Below are 23,328 nucleotides of genomic sequence, written 5' to 3'. Positions count from 1 at the left end.
TAAAAGTGAAATATAAGAATATTCTACAGAATGGTAATATTTATCACTTATGTTGCTTTTAGTCTCTTGGAAAGAGACCCTGAAATAATCTGTTTGTTTGTTTATAACAGCAACCAAGAAAAGGGCAGAGCAAAAAAAGACAGGTGGTGGTCCTGCACCCCCTCGTCAACAAGTTGGTTAAGTAAATAATATCCTCACGGGAAAATCGATATCTCTCTATGAGCACACTGTCGCGCTGAGCTAAAGGATCCTGTCTGTCCCACAATATACGCTGAATTCTGAGGACTCTCCTTATCAATCTTGCACCTTCCGCAATGGGTGGCTCGCGTATACGGACAGGACATGGCTGCGACAGGCTTCCCAAATCCACCTTCGCTTTTATAGCCGTGGTCTCTCATCTTGATTACATGAAGTAATTTACAATTACTACTCTGAAATATGAATTACATCTGAAATAATCACATACATGTAATAGAATGTTAATAGTTCATTTCCCTTTTTTAGGAAATGACCTGTATGTATCTGTGTGACATCAATAAAAGGATCAAGTGCTGCATTATCTTTAGTTACATTGATAATATTTATTTATGGAAAAACACTGGTAAAATATCGCTGTTGCTTTCGTATAAATGAAGCGGACATACCTGCGTGGCCGCGATCTAATCTTGTTTACATAAAGTAAACATGCTCCCGAGCAGATTTGAACCGCCGACCTTCCGATCGTGGGGCAAGCTCCAGTTTATTGGCAACAGCAAGCACTGGCATGGATCCATCTAGCAACAACACAGCATTAACGCCATCCTCGCAGACAGAGCTGCCAGGAATGCAGAAGAACATCATATCAAATCAAATCAAATCAAATCACTTTTTATTGTCACATCACATGTGCAGGCACACTGGCACAGCACATGCGAGTGAAATTCTTGTGTGCGAGCCCCACAAGCAACAGAGATGTGCAAAACACAACAACACAAACGAGCAAAATACAAGAATGGCCAACCTGAAACTAATAAATATATGTACAATATATAATAGTGTATGCATTTCTGGATGTGTATACTAAATATTTTCCTACGTGTGTGTGTGTGTGTGTGTGTGTGTGTGTGTGTGTGTGTGTGTGTGTGTGTGTGTGTATACACATTTTTACAAATTAAATAGTAAAAAAATAAAATAAAATAATAATAATAATAATAATAATAATAATAAAATATATAAAATATACAGAGTTGAATATGTGCAAAACAAGTGGCATTTATATACAGTGTGGAGTGCATAATGTTGAAGTTCCAGTAGTGAAGCTGAGGTGTCTATGACGTGTTCAGCAGTCTGATGGCCTGATGGAAGAAGCTGTCTCTCAGTCTGCTGGTACGGGACCGGATGCTGCAGAACCTCCTTCCTGATGGAAGCAGTCTGAACAGTTTATGGCTGGGGTGACTGGAGTCCTTGATGATCCTCCCCGCTTTCCTCAGGCACCGCTTCCTGTAGATGTCTTGGAGGGAGGGAAGCTCACCTCCAATTATCCAATTAAGAAGGCCCTGAGTAAATGTGGTTATCCCTGCTGGACATTTGTAAAAGATGCGAAGACACCTAAAGAAAGCTCCAGACGATCCAGGAGAGAACGACAACCGCAGCCTAAGTGAAACCCTGCAGTGATCCCGTATGTGCCAGGAATATTGGAACAGTTGGATCTCTGTGGATTTCAAACCAATCAAATTCAATCAAATTGAATATAGTGAATATTTAAAAGTTAGAAAGAGACAAGCACAAAAGGCCAAAAGAAGAGGAATCTAATTGAATATTGAATATTGATTTATTGATTAACATTCAAATATCTCAGTGAATATTCACTGAGATATTTGAAGAGGAATCTAATGGTGGCTGAATGGTTTGAGTTGAATGGTGTTAAAGGAGAAAAAGTATACAGAATTAACCGGAATAATATTAGAGATTTGGATAACAATACTGTGAATGCTTAATCAGCATTCACACTACTAACCATCCTGAACTCATCAGCTCCGCTCACACCGACATCTTCAATGGAAACACGTCCAGTTTACTCACAAGGCCAATGAATGAAAATATACTGCGAGTGAAAGTTTGTGTGAAGTTGTGTATGTGTGTTAGTATCATGATTAGAGAACGACAGCTTTCTTCTTTTCTTCTCTAATGACAGAGCTGTGACAGCTGATGGTGACCATGATAAATATTTACCTTCATCAAACCATATTTTCCATAATCCAGATTGTATGTCTCCCTTCCTCTGCACAGTCTCTGGTAACACACCCAGTGTCCACCATGTACTGTCTCCAACCTTGACATCCCAGCTTTAAGTACCAGAGTTAAAGCCCTCAGAGCAGGGATTATCAGGAAGCTGCTCACCACCTCCACTCACACTGGTCAGATCTTCAGACAGGATGAGTTTTGGATGCGCAGTGTAATTGCGAAACAGTGCCCTCCTCTTGTTGTGGCCGATTAGGTGAGGCTGGCTGCAGTAATCGCTGCCAGTGTCCTGTAGCCATACCAGAGGTTAGTTGTGTTGTTCCACACACAACATAGTTAAGTATTATAGATACATAAAACTTGTTTGGGCAACTGATGGGCACAGATTGTAATAAGTGCTTAGTGGACACGTCCAACACCAGTTTTATATATTTTTCATTTGTTAAATATCGTGTAAAACTGTATGCTGAAGCAGAATGGGATATGTTGCCATATTGTGCTGTGTGAAATTGTGTGTCATGAGCCATTTGCACTGATCAAACACCGTTACATTTCCATTCAGGAAATGAATTAGCAACAATCAACCTGAGTCTCCTAGTCTTCTTAAAAACACAACACAATGCAGCGCAAAGGAGCCTGTTTGGGACGAACTGTTACAGCAGGGTGAAGCAGATGGTTACAAAAACTTGGAGAATAAGTAGAAAACAACAGACTGAGAATTGCTAGATAATATTAATGTAGCAAGGTTAGAAAAGAAAATCTCTTTCAAGGGGAAGGAGCAGATGCAGACGAGGTCAGACATGGATGAAGTGCAGAAGAAGATCCAGTCAGGAGATGGCAGGACCGGTTGCTTGTTTCCCAGAAAAGAGTCATAATAGTATTTGTTTTTGTTGTGGTATTATACTGTATTGCCCACTTACAGGGTCATCATGTTTGTGAAGCAGATTGCTGATTCACATTGAGGTCCAGCATGCTGGAACTTCTAATTTCAACTGCTGAAATGAATTAAATCTTTTAAAAGGTAGTCATTGTCCTGTACTTCCCAAGAGAAAGAAAAAACAAAGAACACTAACAGAGGTCAGGTTGCCCAGGTGTTTGGCCTGGTCTATCAGAGCTCCTGAGGGCAGCTGTGGATCATCCAGCAGGGGCCAGCCTTGTAGCTATCGGAATATGAATGCGAGTGAATGTTAGATAACCAGCATTTATATAGAAATAAAAGCTTAGAAAAAGTGCGTGTGTGAATGGGTGAATGAGGCAAGTTGTCCAGGTGTCTTCCCTGCTCACCCTGATACGAAGAAACCTGAGTAGTCTCACTTTTACTGCACATGTGATGTGACAATAAAAGTGATTTGATTTGATTTGATTTGGGTCAAATCGTATCAGTCACACCTACTATGGCAGCTCCCCTATTGATCATGGCACTTTGTTTTTTATCTGACTTGGTTTCAGAGGCTGGACAGCAGGCCCCAAAGAAAGATATTACTTGGAAAGGCTAAAGCAACTTATTTGGATTAATATAGATTAATAGTCATATTCATATATATAATGTTTCATAAAAGTTAAAAAAGGAATGTTCATTATTTAGACTTTTTGTCTAGAAGATTGTATTAAAGCAACTTAGAGCAAAACAAAAGCAAAACTGATTTTAGAAAAGGATGATAGAATCACATCAATTCGACTTATTAATTTAATCCACTATTTAATCTCCACTCTTTGGAGGGAGAGAGATTGGTGGTGATATGGAAGAAAATGTTTTCCACCTCAGTGCTCTGTGGAAATAAGAGCACATCTTCTTAAACTTATACTTTTGCTTTTCCACAGGGAAAACCTTCAAAATATCCCCTCTGGATTGTGACAAATTAATGTTCAGATTTTTACCCTTACTGTTTCATAAATGGTTGAGAGAAAATGAGAATTTTTTTTTCACAAATGAAATTTTAATTGCAGCAATTTTTTTAAAGAATTGTAGCAGGACAAAAACAAAAGAAGAATGAAATGATAATAAAAATCGAATAATAATCAAATCACATCAATTACAATTGTCTAACTAATCTACTCTGAGCTAATGCTGACTCTGTTCTTATCTTTAAGAGGTGAGAGGTTGGAGAGGAGACGGGCACATCAGCCCTGAAGATCTGTTATCTCAGTGTTCTAATGAAAATAATCCATTAAGAAAACAATAAATCCCTTCTGAAATAATCCATCACAGCCACTTTCATAAGCAGAGAAAAATCTAATTCAATTAAAGTGTCTGTCAAGATGACGTCCAGCCTGCATTAAAACTGCACACAGTTGAAAGTGAGCGTCCAAATTTAAATCGGGTAAGGTCTGATACTCTTATGGTTACATTTTTGTGGTTATCAAACAGTCTGAGCAAAAACAGGAAATAAACAGTACAACGTTTTGTTCAGGGGAGTTTTTTTTTTTTTTGCTTCGCATCTCCTCACTTTCATGTTTACCATTTCTTTAAGTCAGCAGAGGTTACTGTCACAATCAAACAGAAATATGGATCCTAATAAACTGCTTGCACAAAAAGCCAGAACAGTGTCTGTAGTGCTGAGACAGGTGAATTCAAGAAACTACAGCCTATAAAAACTTCTAGATGAACAACAAAATTAGTGCAGGGACCTCTAATTAAAAGATTTTCTGAAAAACTACAACCGCACCTGAACAAACAAGTTATTGGTGGCACTTCTGCAATCAATATACTCTGAAATAAAAGATTTAAATGATGAGACAACTCAGCACAGCATGTTATTAACTTCACACATGAAGTGGTTCAGTCCAGTCAGACTTCAGTTTTGCAGCCACCGTCCACATCCTGCTTCTTTGACTGGTCATCACGGTAACTCTGGACTTTCCTCCAACGAATCCTGAAGTCTGTCAGTCCTTCTGACAGCATGAGGCCTGACAGCTGGACAAAATGTGCAGATGATGACAAACATGAAGCATAGTTTGAACTTGTGTCAAGTTTGTGTTGGTGACTGAACTGCTGACCTGCTGTGAAACCTGCTGCTGGATCTCTGTGCTGTGCATGTCTGCCTCTGACTGAAGCTTCATTTTCACCACAGTTTGCTTTGTCACTGCTAAAAATGAACCACATATAACAACACAAACATTAGTGTTTTACATGATGACAGGATCTTACAGTGTTTGCATTCTGGACCTCACCTGTGAAACAGAAAACATAGTTACTGCTGCTGCAGTGGTCATCAGCCCATTTCCCTGACATTAAATTCAGTGCTCCACAGTACTGTGAGTTGTAGTTATTAGGTTGAGAAGACGCCCAGTTAGCTAATGTGGAGGTGGTGTTGTCAGACCAGAAGGCCCAGGGATCCCTGTAGAGACCAATCCACACATACTGAACCCCTGATCCATTCAAAGTGAGCGTGATGATGGATTTCTCCTCTTTGCTTCTTATACTGGTCAGGTCTGTGTGGTATGTCCTGCAGTACGACTGAGCCGCTGACCAGGTGTAATTCTCCATCACGAAGATGTAACTTGTACTACTGGCTGTGAATGTTTAATAGAGGAATTATATTTAAAATAGGTGAACTATGAATCTTGTAAAATTGCAGACATAACTAGGGTAACAATCTATTTTCCTACCATTGTAACACAGGAAAGGGTAAGAATCTCCACAGGGTCTATCATCCATCTGTGTTTGTCCCTGAAGAGCCACACAGTATTGATTTGCATATGCACAGTTTGGTTGGCCGTTAGCCCAGATCAGAAATTCATGTGTACTGCCAACATAAAAAAGTTTTCCCTCCATGGACCACTTCCAGCTGTAACGATCATCATAGAGCCCTATCCAAGCAAAAGCATTGATCCTTGGTGACATTGAGAAAAGCAGTTGGTTGATGTCGCTGTTGTAGATGGTGACCAAGTCAGTGAAGTGTTCTCTGCAGTAACTCTGAGCTTCAGTCCAGGTCATCAGCTGGTTCACAAAGTGGTATTCTCTGGAGTGGGGAGGAAGAGTGGAAAGTCCTCCTGAGAGAAAGGAGGCATTATTTTAATTGGTGAAATTGGATTTGTAGACAATTCATGGATGTTAAGTCCCCTGGCTAGTCTAGGGGGGAAGGGGGGGGGGTGAAAGGACGAACATAAAGGTAAATAGTGAAGAAAGAGCCAAGATGGTAACTTTAAAAGGTTTATTTAAAGCTAGTTATGAACTTTTGGTACAGACTGAGAGTTAACTTCAGGGAGAGCCAAGGCCAACATAACAAACAAAACATCCCTGATGTAAAAATAAAGTAAACTTACCTAACTCCAAAGAAAACAAAATATACAACCTATAACCATAACCTACCTAACAACACATAAACAGGAGAAAACAGGGTGTCAAAACAAAAGGCATCTCTCCCCTAGAGGCAGTCTGAACATGAAAACAAAAATGCACATACAAGTCACAAAGGCATGCAAGCCTGTAAGGTATGCCAACCAAAATGGCCAGAGGGCACAGAAACACAGCTCCACAGGCCTTAAGTAAATGGTCTGTATTTGTATAGCGCTTTACTTGGTCCTAAGTACCCCAAAGCGCTTAACATTATACACAATCATCCACCCATTCACACACACATTCACACACTGGTGATAGCAAGCTACAGTGTAGCCACAGCCGCCCTGGGGCGCACTGACAGAGGCGAGGCTGCCGGACACTGGCGCCACCGGGCCCTCTGACCGCCACCAGTAGGCAACGGGTGAAGTGTCTTGCCCAAGGACACAACGACCGAGACTGTCGGAGCCGGGGCTTGAACCGGCAACCTTCCAATTACAAGACGAACACCCAACTCTTGAGCCACGATCGCCCCAGTGCTCCGCTGATTAACAATTAGCTGGACTCTGAGCAGCATCCAATCAGGACAGAGGAGGTGGAGCCTAGACAAAACAAAGAGTTAGTAGGGAGAAGAGACATCCTCCTGGGGGATGTAACAATGGAAAAAGGTCAATTTACAAAAGTAAAAATTACAACAATCTCAGTAGTCATACAGTAAGAAGCCAGGTTTTGGAAGAAGCAGCCTAAGCAGAGAAGCCCAGACCTCACTCTACCCAGCTACCTCTTTCAGTATATCTTGGAATACACCGAAGTACTCCCTGGCCAGTTGAGAGGCATAATCTCTCTGGCGTGTTCCAGGTCTTGCCAGGGGACTCCACCTTGTGGTATATGCCTTGAAGAGCTCCATCCAGGTCAAGGTAGGTGCTCTACCTTGACCTGCCTGGCAGCTCCATCTTCATCATCTCACCACATGTCTAAACCACCTCGGCATCACCTCTATAACTTTGTTTTCAAACTCTTTATTCCCATTTTAGTCTTGTCAATCCTGGTCACTCCTAATGAACATCCGAACACCTTCAGCGCTGCCTTTTGCCGTTTTGTTAGTGCAGCTGTCTCTAAACCATACATCATCGCGGATCTCACTACTATCTTGTAAACCGATAGAAACACGTCTACACATCTAAGAAGTCTAGGTTAGTGGAAGATGAGTGTTGTGTGTATAAAATAATACAATAATACAAATAAACAGCAATGGGGTACAGGTGTATCACTGAGGTGTATGGGAGCTATTCCTTCTCTGTCCCCTTCTGGCCACCTGTGCCTCAATTTTATTCTACAACCTAGACATCCACATTACTTACACTCTCAGAACACATAGGGCCATGGGGGTAGGCACGCTTTTGGGGGGCTAGAGGACGGTCTGTCAATTTTAAATGCATGTAGACATTGAGAGGTCTCAGGAGGGTCCATGCTGACATTTGCTGCTTTCTGGCAGAAAGCACCATGCCCCTCCCATGTTTTAAATGCACTTTAGAACAGCATGTAGCAACACCACATATGAGCAGGCAGAGAGAGGCATGGGGTCTTCACACCCCTGTTCTCTGGAGGAGGAGTTGGCGATCAGATCTGGGTCTGGGATGCTAGACCTCCCTGCTGCTGCAGGACCGGGGGCGGACTGCTTGTCTCCACCCCAGGGAAGAGGGCAACATCTCCTGAGTCTTGGGTCCCCTCTGGGGACAATAGTTCTGGACATGGGGTATAGAGTATATTTGGGGAGTGTGATTGTGTTTGTTAATTTCTGTTTGTCTCCACATTGGTCCACTCTGGTGCAGCTGGCAGCTGGCAGAGCCCGCAGGCACGTCGCTGTAGCCCCCTGTGGTTTCTGCACTCTGTGGCTGCTGGGTGACTCCTCATCTGGGGCTCTCCTCAGCTCTTTTCTCAGGAGGGTGGCGCGGCTGCCCCTCTAGTGGTCCTCTCTTGCTCTGAGAGGCCTCTATATGTCACATGGGTGCTCACAGACACACTATATCTTCCTTTGCTGCTGCTGCTTTATAGCATACTGTGTGCTGTTGGTCTTGCGTGCTGCTCAGTAACATTCAGTATTTATCATTTACTGTTACTTATACTTATCTAGACTGTTGCTGTGGAGTTTTGTGGTCTTTTCACACTAGACTTTTCCCCTCAGCTTTTCTTTCTTTTCCTGTCTTTCTTTCTACTTTCATTGTCCGGCCGAGTCTGAGTAACTTTCCACAGCGTCAGCTCTCCTATATCTATATATATCTGGCAGCGCACACAATGAGTCTTTGCCAGATTGTCTGCTAACCTCTGTTAGTTCACAGCCTCATGTTTCTGTGTATCTCTCAGTGTGCATTACTAACCTCTCTCTTCCTGTCTCCTAGTCGGCACCTGGACTCATCATCCAAACCCTGCCATAGCCACGCTTCCGGATTCTGGTCAGCTTAATCCTTTTCATGCAAACTGCCATTCACACCTGCCTGCCTCCCTGCGCACCCGTAAAGGACTCAGTACTCGCCCGGACCTCGCCTCACCTCCACCTCCAGCTTATCCCTGCCTGTGAACACGTAATCCATCTCAGCTTATAAAACTGGGAAACTCTCCCAACTCCTTGGACCGTTCTGATTATCCTCTCCTTCGTTTCAGTGCCCCTGGTCTGCCATAGTTTCCACCTGCCCCACCCACTCCAGCCCTCAGCAGTTTTTGTGACCCGACAGTTTCATGCCTAGCCTAAGCCCAGCACTTCATAGGCACCACGTTTGTGCACAAAATTAAATCTTGTTTGTCTTGATTATCTAAGTTAGGAATTCTTGTAAATAAAAATTTTGTTTTTGCAAATCACGTCAAGCCCCCGGTCTTTTGGTTCTGTGCATGAGTCCATTCCACTTCACGGGCCTCTGAGCCATGACATCTACCTTTCCTATCCCCCAGTCATGTCATGGCTGAGGAGGCGAGCCGTGTGGTGTGGAGGAAGGAGGACCCAAGATGCAAGCAGTGGATGAAAATGCTAGTGAAGTTTATTTACAAGGTGATTTACGAGCAGTGGGGCATGACAAAATAACTCAAGACACCTAAACTGGGAGAACTAAAATAACGGCCCTGGGAGGATATGAGGAGCAGAACGCAAAGGAACCAGCAACAGGCAGGAGAACACACAGGGCTTAAATACACACACTAGTAATCAGGGGATGAGAGACAGGAGGGCAACACAGCTGGGAGGAATCAGGGCTGACGGGACAGGGGGAGCACAAAGCTGAACGCACTGACATAGGACACAGACCTACAAAATAAAACAGGAAGCACGTGCCAGACAGAGACACAGACTCGTAAACAGGCATAATGACGTCATGGACAGACAGAGGGACATACGGGCAGAGAAGACTAAGCACAGGCGACCTAAACCAAACATGAGGGCAAGATAACAAAACCTAAACCAGAAATAATCATCGTCATCATCATCAACAGATAGCTAAAGAATCTGAATATAATTATAATCAAAACAGTATCACCAGAGAATAAGAACTAATCCATAATGCAAAAATAAACCAGAACATAAGAAACTCAAAATGCTGGGTCGAACCGACCCAGGACCATGACAAGTCATGTCTGTCCTGTTTGTATTAAATTAAATTAAATTAAATTAAATTAAATTAAATTAAATTAAATTAAATTAGCGATTCCTCCTTGAATCGCTACCTTATCGTGGTGGAGGGGTTTGTGTGTCACAGGGATCCCAGGGGCTATGTTGTCTGGGGGCTTTTGCCCCCTGGTAGGGTCTCCCATGGCAAACTGGCCCTGGGTGAGGGACCAGACAAAGAGCGATGCCTTATGAAAAGGACACTGAGGGAACAGTTTACCCTGCCCGGGATAGGGTTACCGGGGCCCCGCCCTGGAGCCAGGCCCGGGGAGGGTGCCCGAGGGCGAGCGTCTGGTGGCCGGGCCTTAGTCCGGGGCCCGGCCGGGCACAGCCCGAAGAGGAGACATGGGCCCATCCTCCCGCAGGCCCACCACCCGCAGGAGGCGCCATAGGGGTCGGGTGCATTGTGTGCCGGGTGGCGGCCAGGAGCGGAGGCCCTGGCGGACTGACCCCCGGCTGCCAAGACTTGCAATAGGGACATGGAATGTCACCTCTCTGGTGGGGAAGGAGCCTGAGTTAGTGCATGAGGTTGAGAGGTACCGGCTAGATATAGTCGGGCTCACCTCTACGCATGGCTTGGACTCTGGAACCAGTCTCCTGGAGATGGGCTGGACTCTGTCTCAGTCTGGAATTGCCCTTGGTGAGAGGCGGCGGGCTGGGGTGGGTATCCTAATATCCCCTCGGCTTGCTGCCGGTACGTTGGGGTTTTTCCCGGTGGACGAGAGGGTTTGTTCCCTGCGCCTTAGGGTCGGGGAACGGGTCCTGACTGTCATCTGCGCTTATGCGCCGAGTGGCAGTTCAGAGTACCCAGCCTTCTTAGAGTCCCTGGGGGGGGGGGGGGGGGGGGGGGGGGGGGGGGTGCTGGAGGGTGCTCCACCTGGAGACTCTGTTGTCCTGCTGGGAGACTTCAATGCTCACGTGGGTAACGACAGCGAGACCTGGAGGGGCGTGATTGGGAGGAACGGCCTCCCTGATCTGAACCCGAGCGGTGCTCTGTTATTGGACTTCTGTGCTAATCACAGTTTGGCCTCCACCTCCAGCTTATCCCTGCCTGTGAACACGTAATCCATCTCAGCTTATAAAACTGGGAAACTCTCCCAACTCCTTGGACCGTTCTGATTATCCTCTCCTTCGTTTCAGTGCCCCTGGTCTGCCATAGTTTCCACCTGCCCCACCCACTCCAGCCCTCAGCAGTTTTTGTGACCCGACAGTTTCATGCCTAGCCTAAGCCCAGCACTTCATAGGCACCACGTTTGTGCACAAAATTAAATCTTGTTTTTGTCTTGATTATCTAAGTTAGGAATTCTTGTAAATAAAAATTTTGTTTTTGCAAATCACGTCAAGCCCCCGGTCTTTTGGTTCTGTGCATGAGTCCATTCCACTTCACGGGCCTCTGAGCCATGACATCTACCTTTCCTATCCCCCAGTCATGTCACGGCTGAGGAGGCGAGCCGTGTGGTGTGGAGGAAGGAGGACCCAAGATGCAAGCAGTGGATGAAAATGCTAGTGAAGTTTATTTACAAGGTGATTTACGAGCAGTGGGGCATGACAAAATAACTCAAGACACCTAAACTGGGAGAACTAAAATAACGGCCCTGGGAGGATATGAGGAGCAGAACGCAAAGGAACCAGCAACAGGCAGGAGAACACACAGGGCTTAAATACACACACTAGTAATCAGGGGATGAGAGACAGGAGGGCAACACAGCTGGGAGGAATCAGGGCTGACGGGACAGGGGGAGCACAAAGCTGAACGCACTGACATAGGACACAGACCTACAAAATAAAACAGGAAGCACGTGCCAGACAGAGACACAGACTCGTAAACAGGCATAATGACGTCATGGACAGACAGAGGGACATACGGGCAGAGAAGACTAAGCACAGGCGACCTAAACCAAACATGAGGGCAAGATAACAAAACCTAAACCAGAAATAATCATCGTCATCATCATCAACAGATAGCTAAAGAATCTGCATATAATTATAATCAAAACAGTATCACCAGAGAATAAGAACTAATCCATAATGCAAAAATAAACCAGAACATAAGAAACTCAAAATGCTGGGTCGAACCGACCCAGGACCATGACAAGTCATGTCTGTCCTGTTTGTATTAAATTAAATTAAATTAAATTAAATTAAATTAAGGGAGGGTGCATGTGTCATAACCCCCCCCCCCCCCCCCCCCCCCATGTGCATAACGAACACCCTGTTTGAACATAAGAGTGTCCATAAGTGCACGTGGCACCAGGACGCTCTAGGCCGTAGGTCGATGATCGATTTTGTAATCGTATCACCAGACCTGCGACCAAATGTTCTGGACACTCGGGTAAAGAGAGGGGCTGAGCTGTCAACTGATCACCACCTGGTGGTGAGTTGGATCAGGTGGCGGGGGAAGACGCTGGACAGACCTGGTGCACCTAAACGCGTAGTGAGGGTGTGCTGGGAACGTCTAGCAGAGGCCCCAGTCCGCGAGATCTTCAACGCACACCTCCGGCAGAGCTTCAACAGCATTCCGAGGGAGACTGGGGACATTGAGTCCGAATGGACCATGTTCAGCGTCTCCATTGCCGAAGCTGCTGCATTGAGCTGCGGCCGCAAGGTGGTTGGTGCCTGCCGTGGTGGTAACCCCGAACCAAATGGTGGACACCAGAGGTGAAGGGAGCCACTAGGCTGAAGAAGGAGTCCTATCGGGCTTGGTTAGCCTGTGGGACTCCGGAGGCAGCCGACAGGTATCGACAGGCCAAGCGGAATGCGGCTCGGGCAGTGGCTGAAGCAAAAACTCGGGTGTGGGAGGAGTTCGGAGAGGCCATGGAAAAACACTTTCGGACTACCTCGAAGAGATTCTGGCAAACCGTCAGGCGTCTCAGGAGGGGAAAGCGGTGCTCTACCTGCACTGTGTATAGTGCTGGTGGAGCGCTGTTGACGTCGACTGAGAAAATTGTCAGGCGGTGGAAGGAATACTTCGAGGACCTCCTTAATCCCGCTGACACGTCTTCCGAGGAGGAAGCAGAGTCTGGGGATGAGGGGAATGACCCGCCAATTTCCGGGGGCGAGGTCACTGAGGCAGTTAAACAACTCCTTGGTGGCAGAGCCCCTGGTGTTGATGAGATCCACCCCGAGTTCCTGAAGGCTCTGGACGTTGTAGGGCTGTCCTGGTTGACACGCCTCTGCAATGTTGCGTGGAGATCAGGGGCAGTACCTGTGGACTGGCAGACCGGGGTGGTGGTCCCCATCTTTAAGAAAGGGGACCGGAGGGTGTGTTCCAACTACAGGGGGATCACACTCCTCGGCCTCCCTGGGAAAGTCTATGCCAGGGTGCTGGAAAGGAGAGTTCGTCCGTTAGTCGAACCTCGGATACAGGAGGAACAATGCGGTTTTCGTCCTGGTCGCGGAACACTGGACCAGCTCTTTATCCTCTCCAGGATACTTGAGGGTGCATGGGAGTTTGCCCAACCAGTCTACATGTGTTTTGTGGACTTGGAGAAGGCATTCGACCGTGTCCTTCGGGGTGTCCTGTGGGAGGTGTTGCGGGAATATGGGGTGTCTGGCCCATTGCTACGGGCCATTCGATCCCTATACAACCGTTGCAAGAGCTTGGTTCGCATTGCCAGCAATAAGTCGGACTCGTTCCCGGTGGGTGATGGGCTCCGCCAGGGCTGCCCTTTGTCTCCGGTTCTGTTCATAATTTTTATGGACAGGATTTCTAGGCGCAGCCAAGTGGAGGAGGGCTTTCGCTTTGGTGGCCTCAGAATCTCATCTCTGATTTTTGCAGATGATGTGGTTCTGTTGGCTTCATCGGGTGAGGGCCTCCAGCTCGCACTGGAATGGTTCGCAGCCGAGTGTGAAGCAGCGGGAATGAGGATCAGCACCTCCAAATCTGAGGCCATGGTTCTCAGCCGGAAAAGGGTGGAGTGCCCACTCCGGGTCGGGGATGAGTTCCTGCCCCAAGTGGAGGAGTTCAAGTATCTCGGGGTCTTGTTCGCGAGTGATGGGAGAAGGGAGCCGGAGATCGACAGACGGATTGGGGCTGCAGCTGCAGTAATGCGGACGCTGCACCGGTCCGTCGTGGTGAAGAGGGAGCTGAGTGTAAAAGCGAAGCTCTCAATTTACCGGTCGATCTACGTCCCTACCCTCACCTATGGCCACAAGCTGTGGGTAGTGACCGAAAGAACGAGATCGCGGATACAAGCGGCAGAAATGAGCTTCCTCCGAAGGGTGGCTGGCCTCTCCCTTAGAGATAGGGTGAGAAGTTCGGCCATCCGGGAGGGGCTCAGAGTAGAGCAGCTGCTGCTCCACATCGAAAGGAGCCAGCTGAGGTGGTTCGGGCATCTGACAAGGATGCCCCCTGGGCACCTCCTGGGTGAGGTGTTCCAGGCATGTCCCACCGGGAGGAGGACACGCTGGAGAGATTATATCTCTCGGCTGGCCTGGGAACGCCTTGGTATTCCCCCGGATAAGCTGGAGGAGGTGGCTGGGGAGAGGGAGGTCTGGGCCTCTTTGCTTAGGCTGCTGCCCCCGCGACCCGGCCCCGGACAAAGCGGATGAGGATGATAAATTAAATTAAATTAAATTAAATTAAATTAAATTAAATTAAATTAAATTAAATTAAATTAATAATAATAATAATAATAATAAAGATCAACAGGTGAAACGACATGGCAAAGCTGTAATGATCCACTTGGAAAAATACATCAGTTAGTCACCTTTCTTGGCTTTCAGACAATAATTCTGATGCTAAATTAATGAACAGGACAGGCAAAAAAAACCCAACAACCCCAAAACAACAACAACAAAAACCCAAAACAGAACACTGTCAAGGCTCCCTCTTCCCTCTGATTCCACACCTTTTTGTCTCTGTCTCGCTCTCTTTGTGTTGGGTCTGTGTGGAGGGTTAATTATTCTATTACTACCTCTTCCCTGATGCTATCATATATTTTTCACATGTTTGTACTTGTTTGCTTGAAATATGGTATTTGGATTTTACTTCATATGTCCTTGTGTGTTGTGTGTGTTTTGCCCTTTTTCTGTCTTTTTAAATCTCAATTTAATTCTCAATGACACATTCACCCTAGACAAATAAAGAATAATAACTATCACCTACTTTTCGGCCCTGTGCAACATGGAATGACTTACCTGTTTACTGAACAGTGACAGAAAAACACATCCAGAACATGCACTCAGCAGACACTGACCCAGTACAGAAAGGTCATGAGCCAAGGTGCTTTAATCAAGCTTCACAAGCCGTATGTGTGCAAAACTGCACCTGGCACCCTGCTAGTCAGCAGTGTTAACCTGGACTACTAACAATACAGTTTTTAAATTTCATTAGTATATACAATTACATTTCCGCAAAGATTTCATGGGACTAGAATCATACTGGCTAGTGGAATCATAGTGTTCTAATAGAACAGTAAAAAAAAAAAAATTAACAATTTAATTAGATAAATACAATATTATAGAAATAGTACAAAAAGCCTTTAAATAAATCAGTCTTATTGCGATACAATGAGAAACTTACATTTCAAAATGAATGGAGCTATTGCACAATGAGGAGGTAAATGAGTTTCTGTCCTTGATGGGTTATCAAATTGTTTGACAAAAACAAAACAACATAAAGATGTAACCTGATGACCCAAATGTCTCTCAGTATATTTTTATGCTATAGCTCCAAAGATTAAGATACTAATATTACTGACCTGATAGCAGCAGGATGAGCAGCAAACTGGTTTCTTCCATTCTTGGATTAATAGAAAGATTAATGGTAGATAACATACCTGACAACCCGTATTTTCATTTGTTGAGTGAAACTGACTTTTAAAGAGGTCTTTGTTTGCACTTTTCATAAATTTTACTGTCAAATAAGAAAACCCGGAGGTAGGAGTTATGGTAATAAATGTCTTTCATGGATGTTAGTAAATCATACTAATAGACTCATTTAGTTGTGCTAATCCTTTTAATATGAATTTATCTAAACTCTTGCATTTATGGTAAATGGTAAATGGCCTGCATTTGTATAGCGCTTTACTAGTCCCTAAGGACCCCAAAGCGCTTTACACCACATTCAGTCATTCACCCATTCACACACTGGCAATGGCAAGCTACATTGTAGCCACAGCTGCCCTGGGGCGCACTGACAGAGGCGAGGCTGCCGGACACTGGCGCCACCGGGCCCTCTGACCATTTATGAGGGGAAAGAAAATGTACTGACAGAGACATCTCTTCATTCTTCATGTATTGGCTTCCCTTTATTGGCTCCCTTTAAAATCCTCCCCCTCATATACAAGGTCTTCAATAATGAGGTCTGGATTTAATCATGAATTATTATTAATCTCTGGCTTGATTTCACAGCATATCTTTTGTTCTGTCTTCCTCCTCTTATCCTAACTGGTCACATGTGGCTGCCCCTCCCTAAACCTTGTTCTTGGCTTCTTCTTGTTGGTTCCTTTTCACCATCGCCAGGGGTCATATGATTGGTCATATGATTGTCGAGACTCTTCTGTATTATTGTATGGTTTTTACCTCGCAAGATAAAACAGCCTGAGGCAACTTTTGTTGTGTGTTAGGCATCAGTCTCTGGAAATTCATGACTTTCGCTTTTGCCACTCCCATACCGCTTTGACTGGTGAAGAAACTAGGCAATAGTCCCTGTGTTGTATGTACAGTCTCTGAAATCTGAGCCACTGAAACTTTTGACTCCTTCTTAAAGGTCACAGATATCTTGGTGGCCTCGATAATTTACCTCCTGCCCAGACCCTCAGTTTGTGAGCACAGTTAGCTACTCACTCTCACCAATAGGGATGAGAGGGATGACTTGCCCATCACTAGGGGAGAGGCCACGAAGGTAGTTAAACAACTCCTTTGTAGCCAGACGCCTGGAATACACGAGGTTTGTCTTAAGTTTCTAAAGGCTCAGGATGGTGTATGATTGTCCTGGCTGTCCTCTGCAATATTGCTTGGTGATCAGGGGCAGTACCTTTGGAAAGGCAGAAGGGGTGTTGATCCCCATCATTAAGAAGGGGGACCAGAAGGTGTGCTAAACATTATGTCCAGAGGAAAGCCGACTCATTCATTGTCAAGTTTATACCATTCAAATGTTTATGCATGTTTCTTTGAAAACTAAAATGCTATAAATGTTATGTCCCAAGACTTAAAGAAAAATAAGTACGGTTACTAAAAGGTGACTCTCCCTCACCAAAATGCATATCATTAGTAAAATCAAGTTATTAAAATAAGAAACAAATGCAGCTAAGATCATTCGAGGTTCTGGGAACAGGTAAAATAGCATTTCATAATGTTTATGATTAAAAGACGTTGACAAATAAACCAACACAAAAGTGGGGCCTCTCCCAGAACTGATTAAAGTTGGATTTTTGTTCATGTGACCATACCTATGTTTCTTAAAAAAATAAAATTCTGTGAATAATATTTCTCAGGGCTTAAAGAAACATAGGTAAGGTTACCAGAAGGTGACTCACTTCACCAACATGCATATGATTAGGAAAATCAAGTTATTAAAATAGAAAATAAATGTAAATAGGCTTCTATAGGGTTCCAGGACCAAACAACATACAATGCCTATAAAACGTATTCACCCCCTTGAATGTTTAATGTTTATTGCTTTATTAAATGAAATCATGGTCGTTATAAATTAGATTTTTTTAAATAGACATATTAACTAAAAAAGCTTATTTCATGTCAAAGTAAAAGCAGAGATTTAGAAGATAATATGTATAAATTAAAAATGTTTAATGTAAAATAAGCAGCTGGAAAAATATTCACCCCATTCAGGCTGCAATCACAGCACTTTGTCATGATGCATCTGTGGCAGCCCTGGGGCGCGGTGCCTGCCTGTCTGTGGTCACCTGATCTTCATGCCCACTCTCATCATGGCTGAATACACCAACCATATTTAACGCATGGTTGGAATGGTGTTCCTTGCTGGAGCAATGTACATATTAGTGTTAGTACTTCATGGCCTAGTCTCTTGTTGACCTCCCTGTGTTCCTGGGCGTATTTTCTTACGTCTGTCTCCGTCTCCCTTGTACAGACTTGCTTGGCCCTAAACCTGTCTTCCCTGGACCCTTCACTGTTGAGCGTGAGTGAGAGAGAGAGCACGGTGTGTGTGGCCTTGGTGATCTTGACTGTACATAGTGGATTGTAAGCAAGAGTTCCCTTTTTCCCTGCCCTGGACCAACCCTTGGAATCCCTGGACCCCTCTTCTCTCTGCCCCACTGTATATATGTACATATCACTGGTGTTGTAATTAAACCAACTTGATTTGACTGCACAGTTCAGAGTGCTTTTTTTTTTAGTCCCACACCAGCCAACGTGGCACACTGTGCAGATATGTGTTAATGAGGTAGTGATTGGTGTTTGGACCCCTGGGTTGGTTTTGGTTTGCCCTGAGTTCCTAAAGGCTTGGGATGTTGCAGGGTTGTACTGGTTGACACGTCTCTGGAACACTGTGGTCATCGGAGACCATAACTTTGGATAGGCAGACTGTGGTGTTGAGGGACTGGAGTGTGTCCTTCAGTTACATGGGGATCACACCCCACAGGATCCCCAGGAGGGTCTATGTCAGTGTGGTGGAAAGGAGAGTTTGTACCTTGTTAGTCGAAGTGTGATTCAGAGGGAAAAGTGTGGATTTCATCCTTGTTGTGGAACAGTGGTCAGCTTTTTATCCAGTATGGATCAATTTATACTACTTTTTCCCACCTGTTTTGTTGGGAAAACTTCCATAATTACACAACATATCTGTTATTTCATTATCAAAACCAACGACAAACTGCTCCTCCCATTCAACACATGTCAGTCCATATCCCAGCAAACTAAATCATCTCCATTTACACATCAAATAGAAACATGAATCACTTGTAATGATTAGAAACTTGATAGAATTTCAAAGCTAGTTTGGGGAGTCATTCAGTGAGAAACAGTGAAATGATTTTCCATGTGAAAAGGTGGACAGCAGAAACAGAAAGAAACAGTGAGAACTAAAAGAGAAACAAAGAGCTTTGGAACAACAAGGCAGCAGGAGGACAGCTGCAGTTTAACAGCTTCAACTCACTGACAGGTATCTGTACTTCTACATAAGTACACAATGTCTGTATTACTGAGGCTAACACACAACATTTGTAAAAGTACAACAACTGTGTGTAGTGCAACTATGTACAACTAATATAGTCAACATATACAGATGTCAGTGAATACTTCATTGTCCAATAACATCTTATCAAATGTGCATTTATTAATACTAACACATGTATTACAACTGCTTTGGAAAAAAAGAAACTTGACACCAAAGGAGCAGCTGCAAATAATGAGTCTCACACACAAAAGAAAACTGCGACGCATCTGACATTTCCTCCTGCCTGGCAGCTCCATCTTCATCGTCCTCTGTCGAGCATCTCTACTCCCCCTCTTGTGCACATGTCCAAACCATCTCTATCAGGATCCTGGGTCTCCTGACCCAGCGTTTTTAGTTCCTTGTGATTTTTGTATTTTGTACTCATGTGATTTATTCTATAGTTTCTTGTTTTGATCCCTTGCCCTTCCCTTGTTTCTCTGTGCCCCCTCTGTTCTGTGTAAGTCTGTGTTTCTTGGTCTGTGTCTTTGCATGTTTTGAGTTTCTTGTGTTTTCTGTCACTCTGGATTGTGGATTATGTTCTCATGGTTGGTCTTTTGTTGCTCCCTCGAGTCTAGTTTCTTGTGTTCCATGCTGAGTATTTCCCTCTGTGTATTTTGGTTCTTAGAGTCCTCTGCTTTATGGTTTTTGTCTCTGTGTTTCTTAGTTGCTGTCTCCACCGTGTCAAGTTCACGTCTCTGCGTTATACTGTTTTATTTTGAAGGTCTGTGTCTTATGTGAATGTGTTCTGCTTTGCTTCCTTGTCTCGTCAGTTCTGATTTCTCCCAGCTGTACCCTCCTTCTGCATCTCATTCCCCTCGTTACTTCCCAGTGTATTTAAAACCTGTGTTTCTCTGAGTCAGTGTCGTGTTGTCCCTCATGCTGTGTGGAGTGCCCTGTGAGTTTAGTTGGCTTTCGTATGCTTTTTCCCTGCCAGTTAGTGATGGCCAAATGAAGCTTTCTGAAGCACTGAAGCTTGTATTGAAAAACGGTTCATTACTCGCTTTTCAACACAGTCCTCTCTGGTGACATCTTGTGGCCAAGAATATGACGAGCAGCTTGAATCCACAAAATGAAACCAACTGCTTCATAATGATTGCAGAGTGGAATTCTGTCTGATATTGGGCCGCTGTTGTGTTGCTTTGAACGTGTATTTTTTGGTGTTAAACAATGTGGTTTATTTGTTTAATAAATAATTTTGACCAGTAAAATTTCCTTGTTTAAACATGCACCATGGTGTGGTCTTTCTTTGCTTGTGACTTCTTGACTTCTTGATGTTGGTAAATACATTAATTGAAAAATACCACGTTACATATAACATACTGTGAGGTCCCGCCTCCATGTACTTGTGCAATTAATCGCTAGACGGGTGTATTTATAAATAATATTATATTAGGGAAATTTTCCTATACATATTTTGACCTGGGGGTAGAATTGATTGTGAAATGGAAAGGGAAAATGCTTATGAACTTGCAATTTAAAAACATGATGCATTTAAGGTAACCCTTTTTCATTTTTATTTAAGAAGAGAATTTGTTCCTCTGTGCGATGGCCAAAACTGTTCCTTTTCGTGGAGATAATTTCTCCTGCCTTATGGAAAATCCCTTCACATGGCACAGAAGAGGCTGGAGCGCACAGAAACTGGTAGAGATGCAGTTACACAGTCTACCTGGGCCCCACCAACTATCAGCTAAAGAGAATAAATACATTAAATTGCTGCACATTTTGTAGACTAACATTTTAAGATTATTTAAAAAATATAATATATCTTTTTATAACATTAAATGTTATGAGTCAAACAGAAGTCTTTCTAAAGTTCCATCCATCCATCCATCTTCATCCGCTTTATCCGAGGCCGGGTCGCGGGGGCAGCAGCCTAAGCAAAGAGGCCCAGACCTCCCTCTCCCCAGCCACCTCCTCCAACTTATCGGGGGGAACACCAAGGCGTTCCCAGGCCAGCCAAGAGATATAATCTCTCCAGCATGTCCTGGGTCTGCCCCGGGGCCTCCTCCCGGTGGGACATGCCTGGAACACCTCACCCAGGAGGCGCCCAGGGGGCATCCTTGTCAGATGCCTGAACCACCTCAGCTGGCTCCTTTCAATGTGGAGCAGCAGCTGCTCTACTCTGAGCCCCTCCCGGATGGCCGAACTTCTCACCCTATCTCTAAGGGAGAGGCCAGCCACCCTTCGGAGGAAGCTCATTTCTGCCGCTTGTATCCGCGATCTCGTTCTTTCGGTCACTACCCACAGCTCGTGGCCATAGGTGAGGGCAGGGACGTAGATCGACCGGTAAATTGAGAGCTTCGCTTTTACACTCAGCTCCCACTTCACCACGACTGACCGGTGCAGCGTCCGCATTACTGCAGCTGCAGCCCCAATCCGTCTATCGATCTCCGGCTCCCTTCTCCCATCACTCGCGAACAAGACCCCGAGATACTTGAACTCCTCCACTTGGGGCAGGAACTCATCCCCGACCCGGAGTGGGCACTCCACCCTTTTCCGGCTGAGAACCATGGCCTCAGATTTGGAGGTGCTGATCCTCATTCCCGCTGCTTCACACTCGGCTGCGAACCGTTCCAGTGCGAGCTGGAGGCCCTCACCCGATGAAGCCAACAGAACCACATCATCCGCAAAAATCAGAGATGAGATTCTAAGGCCACCAAAGCGAAAGCCCTCCTCCACTTGGCTGCGCCTAGAAATCCTGTCCATAAAAATTATGAACAGAACCGGAGACAAAGGGCAGCCCTGGCGGAGCCCATCACCCACCGGGAACGAGTTCGACTTATTGCCGGCAATGCGAACCAAGCTCTTACAACGGTTGTATAGGGATTGAATGGCCCGTAACAATGGGCCAGACACCCCATGCTCCCGCAACACCTCCCACAGGACACCCCGAGGGACACGGTCGAATGCCTTCTCCAAGTCCACAAAACACATGTAGACTGGTTGGGCAAACTCCCATGCACCCTCAAGTATCCTCGAGAGGATAAAGAGCTGGTCCAGTGTTCCGCGACAAGGACGAAAACCGCATTGTTCCTCCTGTATCCGAGGTTCGACTAGCGGACGAACTCTCCTTTCCAGCACCCTGGCATAGACTTTCCCAGGGAGGCTGAGGAGTGTGATCCCCCTGTAGTTGGAACACACCCTCCGGTCCCCCTTCTAAAGTTATTTAATGATATTTATATTATGAAAAGCAGATTTGTGACATTTTAAGTTTTTCCCGTTTTCAGATAAAATAAACATGCACAAAACAAAAGCAAACAGCCAGAACACAAAATGCGATTTGATGCGCTTTCGCCTGCAGTGTGAACGTAGCCTTAGACTCAACCAACAGAGGATCATGTACGTGTAGCAGTTTCTGACAGCCAATGAAATTACAACATAATACGACATGACAAAGAAGATACATTTTAGGGTTCAACGTAATCAAAAATCACAAGTTCTAATTTAGTCTGATTGAACTGTTGCCTTTTCTTCGACAGTTTAAAGTGCATTCTTAGTTTTCGTCAGCTGAGGTTAAAGCTCCACAACGTCTGAACTTCTTTTATATATAGAGAACCTGGAGCTGAGGGTTAAAATGAGGAAGTGTAGCTGGCACTGTGCAAATGATGCATTTGGCTTAAGCTTCTTAGAAGTATTCTTGGTTTATTCCAAGTGTTTCTCTTTTCCCTCATGCTTTATTGGTCTTCTCTTTGCTCACCTTTTTGGACTTTGTTGTTAATGACTTTCCCCAGCCTGAAATAAATAGCTCGCTTTTTTTTTTAAACTGAATTCTGCCTTACATTTAGTCCCTCTCGTTCCATACAATATCCTGCTAGCACTTATTTACTCATTACTTTTCAGTCACGCTTCCCTGGCAATATACTAACAAAAATATCACAGCAGCAGAAATACTTTTATTATGTGAGGGTGTGTTTTTAGTCTTACTCACACCATGAATGTTAAATAGATAGATCCTCTTCCTTCTGACATCAGCACCAACAGCTGCAGCAACAGTTCCACCGCTGGCTGAGTGTGTAAACTATACAAATGAAGCACACAGCTGGA

General features: G+C 44.7%; 1 protein-coding gene across 1 annotated transcript; it reads right to left on the bottom strand.

The window, feature by feature from the left end:
- Window positions 1-4,977: 4,977 nt before the first annotated feature.
- Window positions 4,978-6,214, bottom strand: LOC146672473 (putative C-type lectin domain family 20 member A). The gene is made up of 4 exons (XM_085386714.1): window positions 5,830-6,214; window positions 5,392-5,733; window positions 5,218-5,306; window positions 4,978-5,134 (listed from the first exon to the last, which is right to left on the bottom strand). The coding sequence occupies exons 1-4, from the start codon at window positions 6,155-6,157 to the stop codon at window positions 5,009-5,011; spliced, it is 885 nt and encodes a 294-aa protein (XP_085242840.1). The 5' UTR covers window positions 6,158-6,214; the 3' UTR covers window positions 4,978-5,008.
- Between the last annotated feature and the right edge of the window lie 17,114 nt (window positions 6,215-23,328).

This window comes from Rhamphochromis longiceps, linkage group LG3 (genome assembly GCF_057381845.1).
Source record: "Rhamphochromis longiceps isolate RC_006_pf linkage group LG3, R_longiceps_female_GT1.1, whole genome shotgun sequence".
In the NCBI taxonomy this organism is placed as follows: domain Eukaryota; kingdom Metazoa; phylum Chordata; class Actinopteri; order Cichliformes; family Cichlidae; genus Rhamphochromis; species Rhamphochromis longiceps.
Note: the sequence above shows the minus strand (reverse complement) of the source record. Positions and strands in the feature narration are given on the sequence as shown.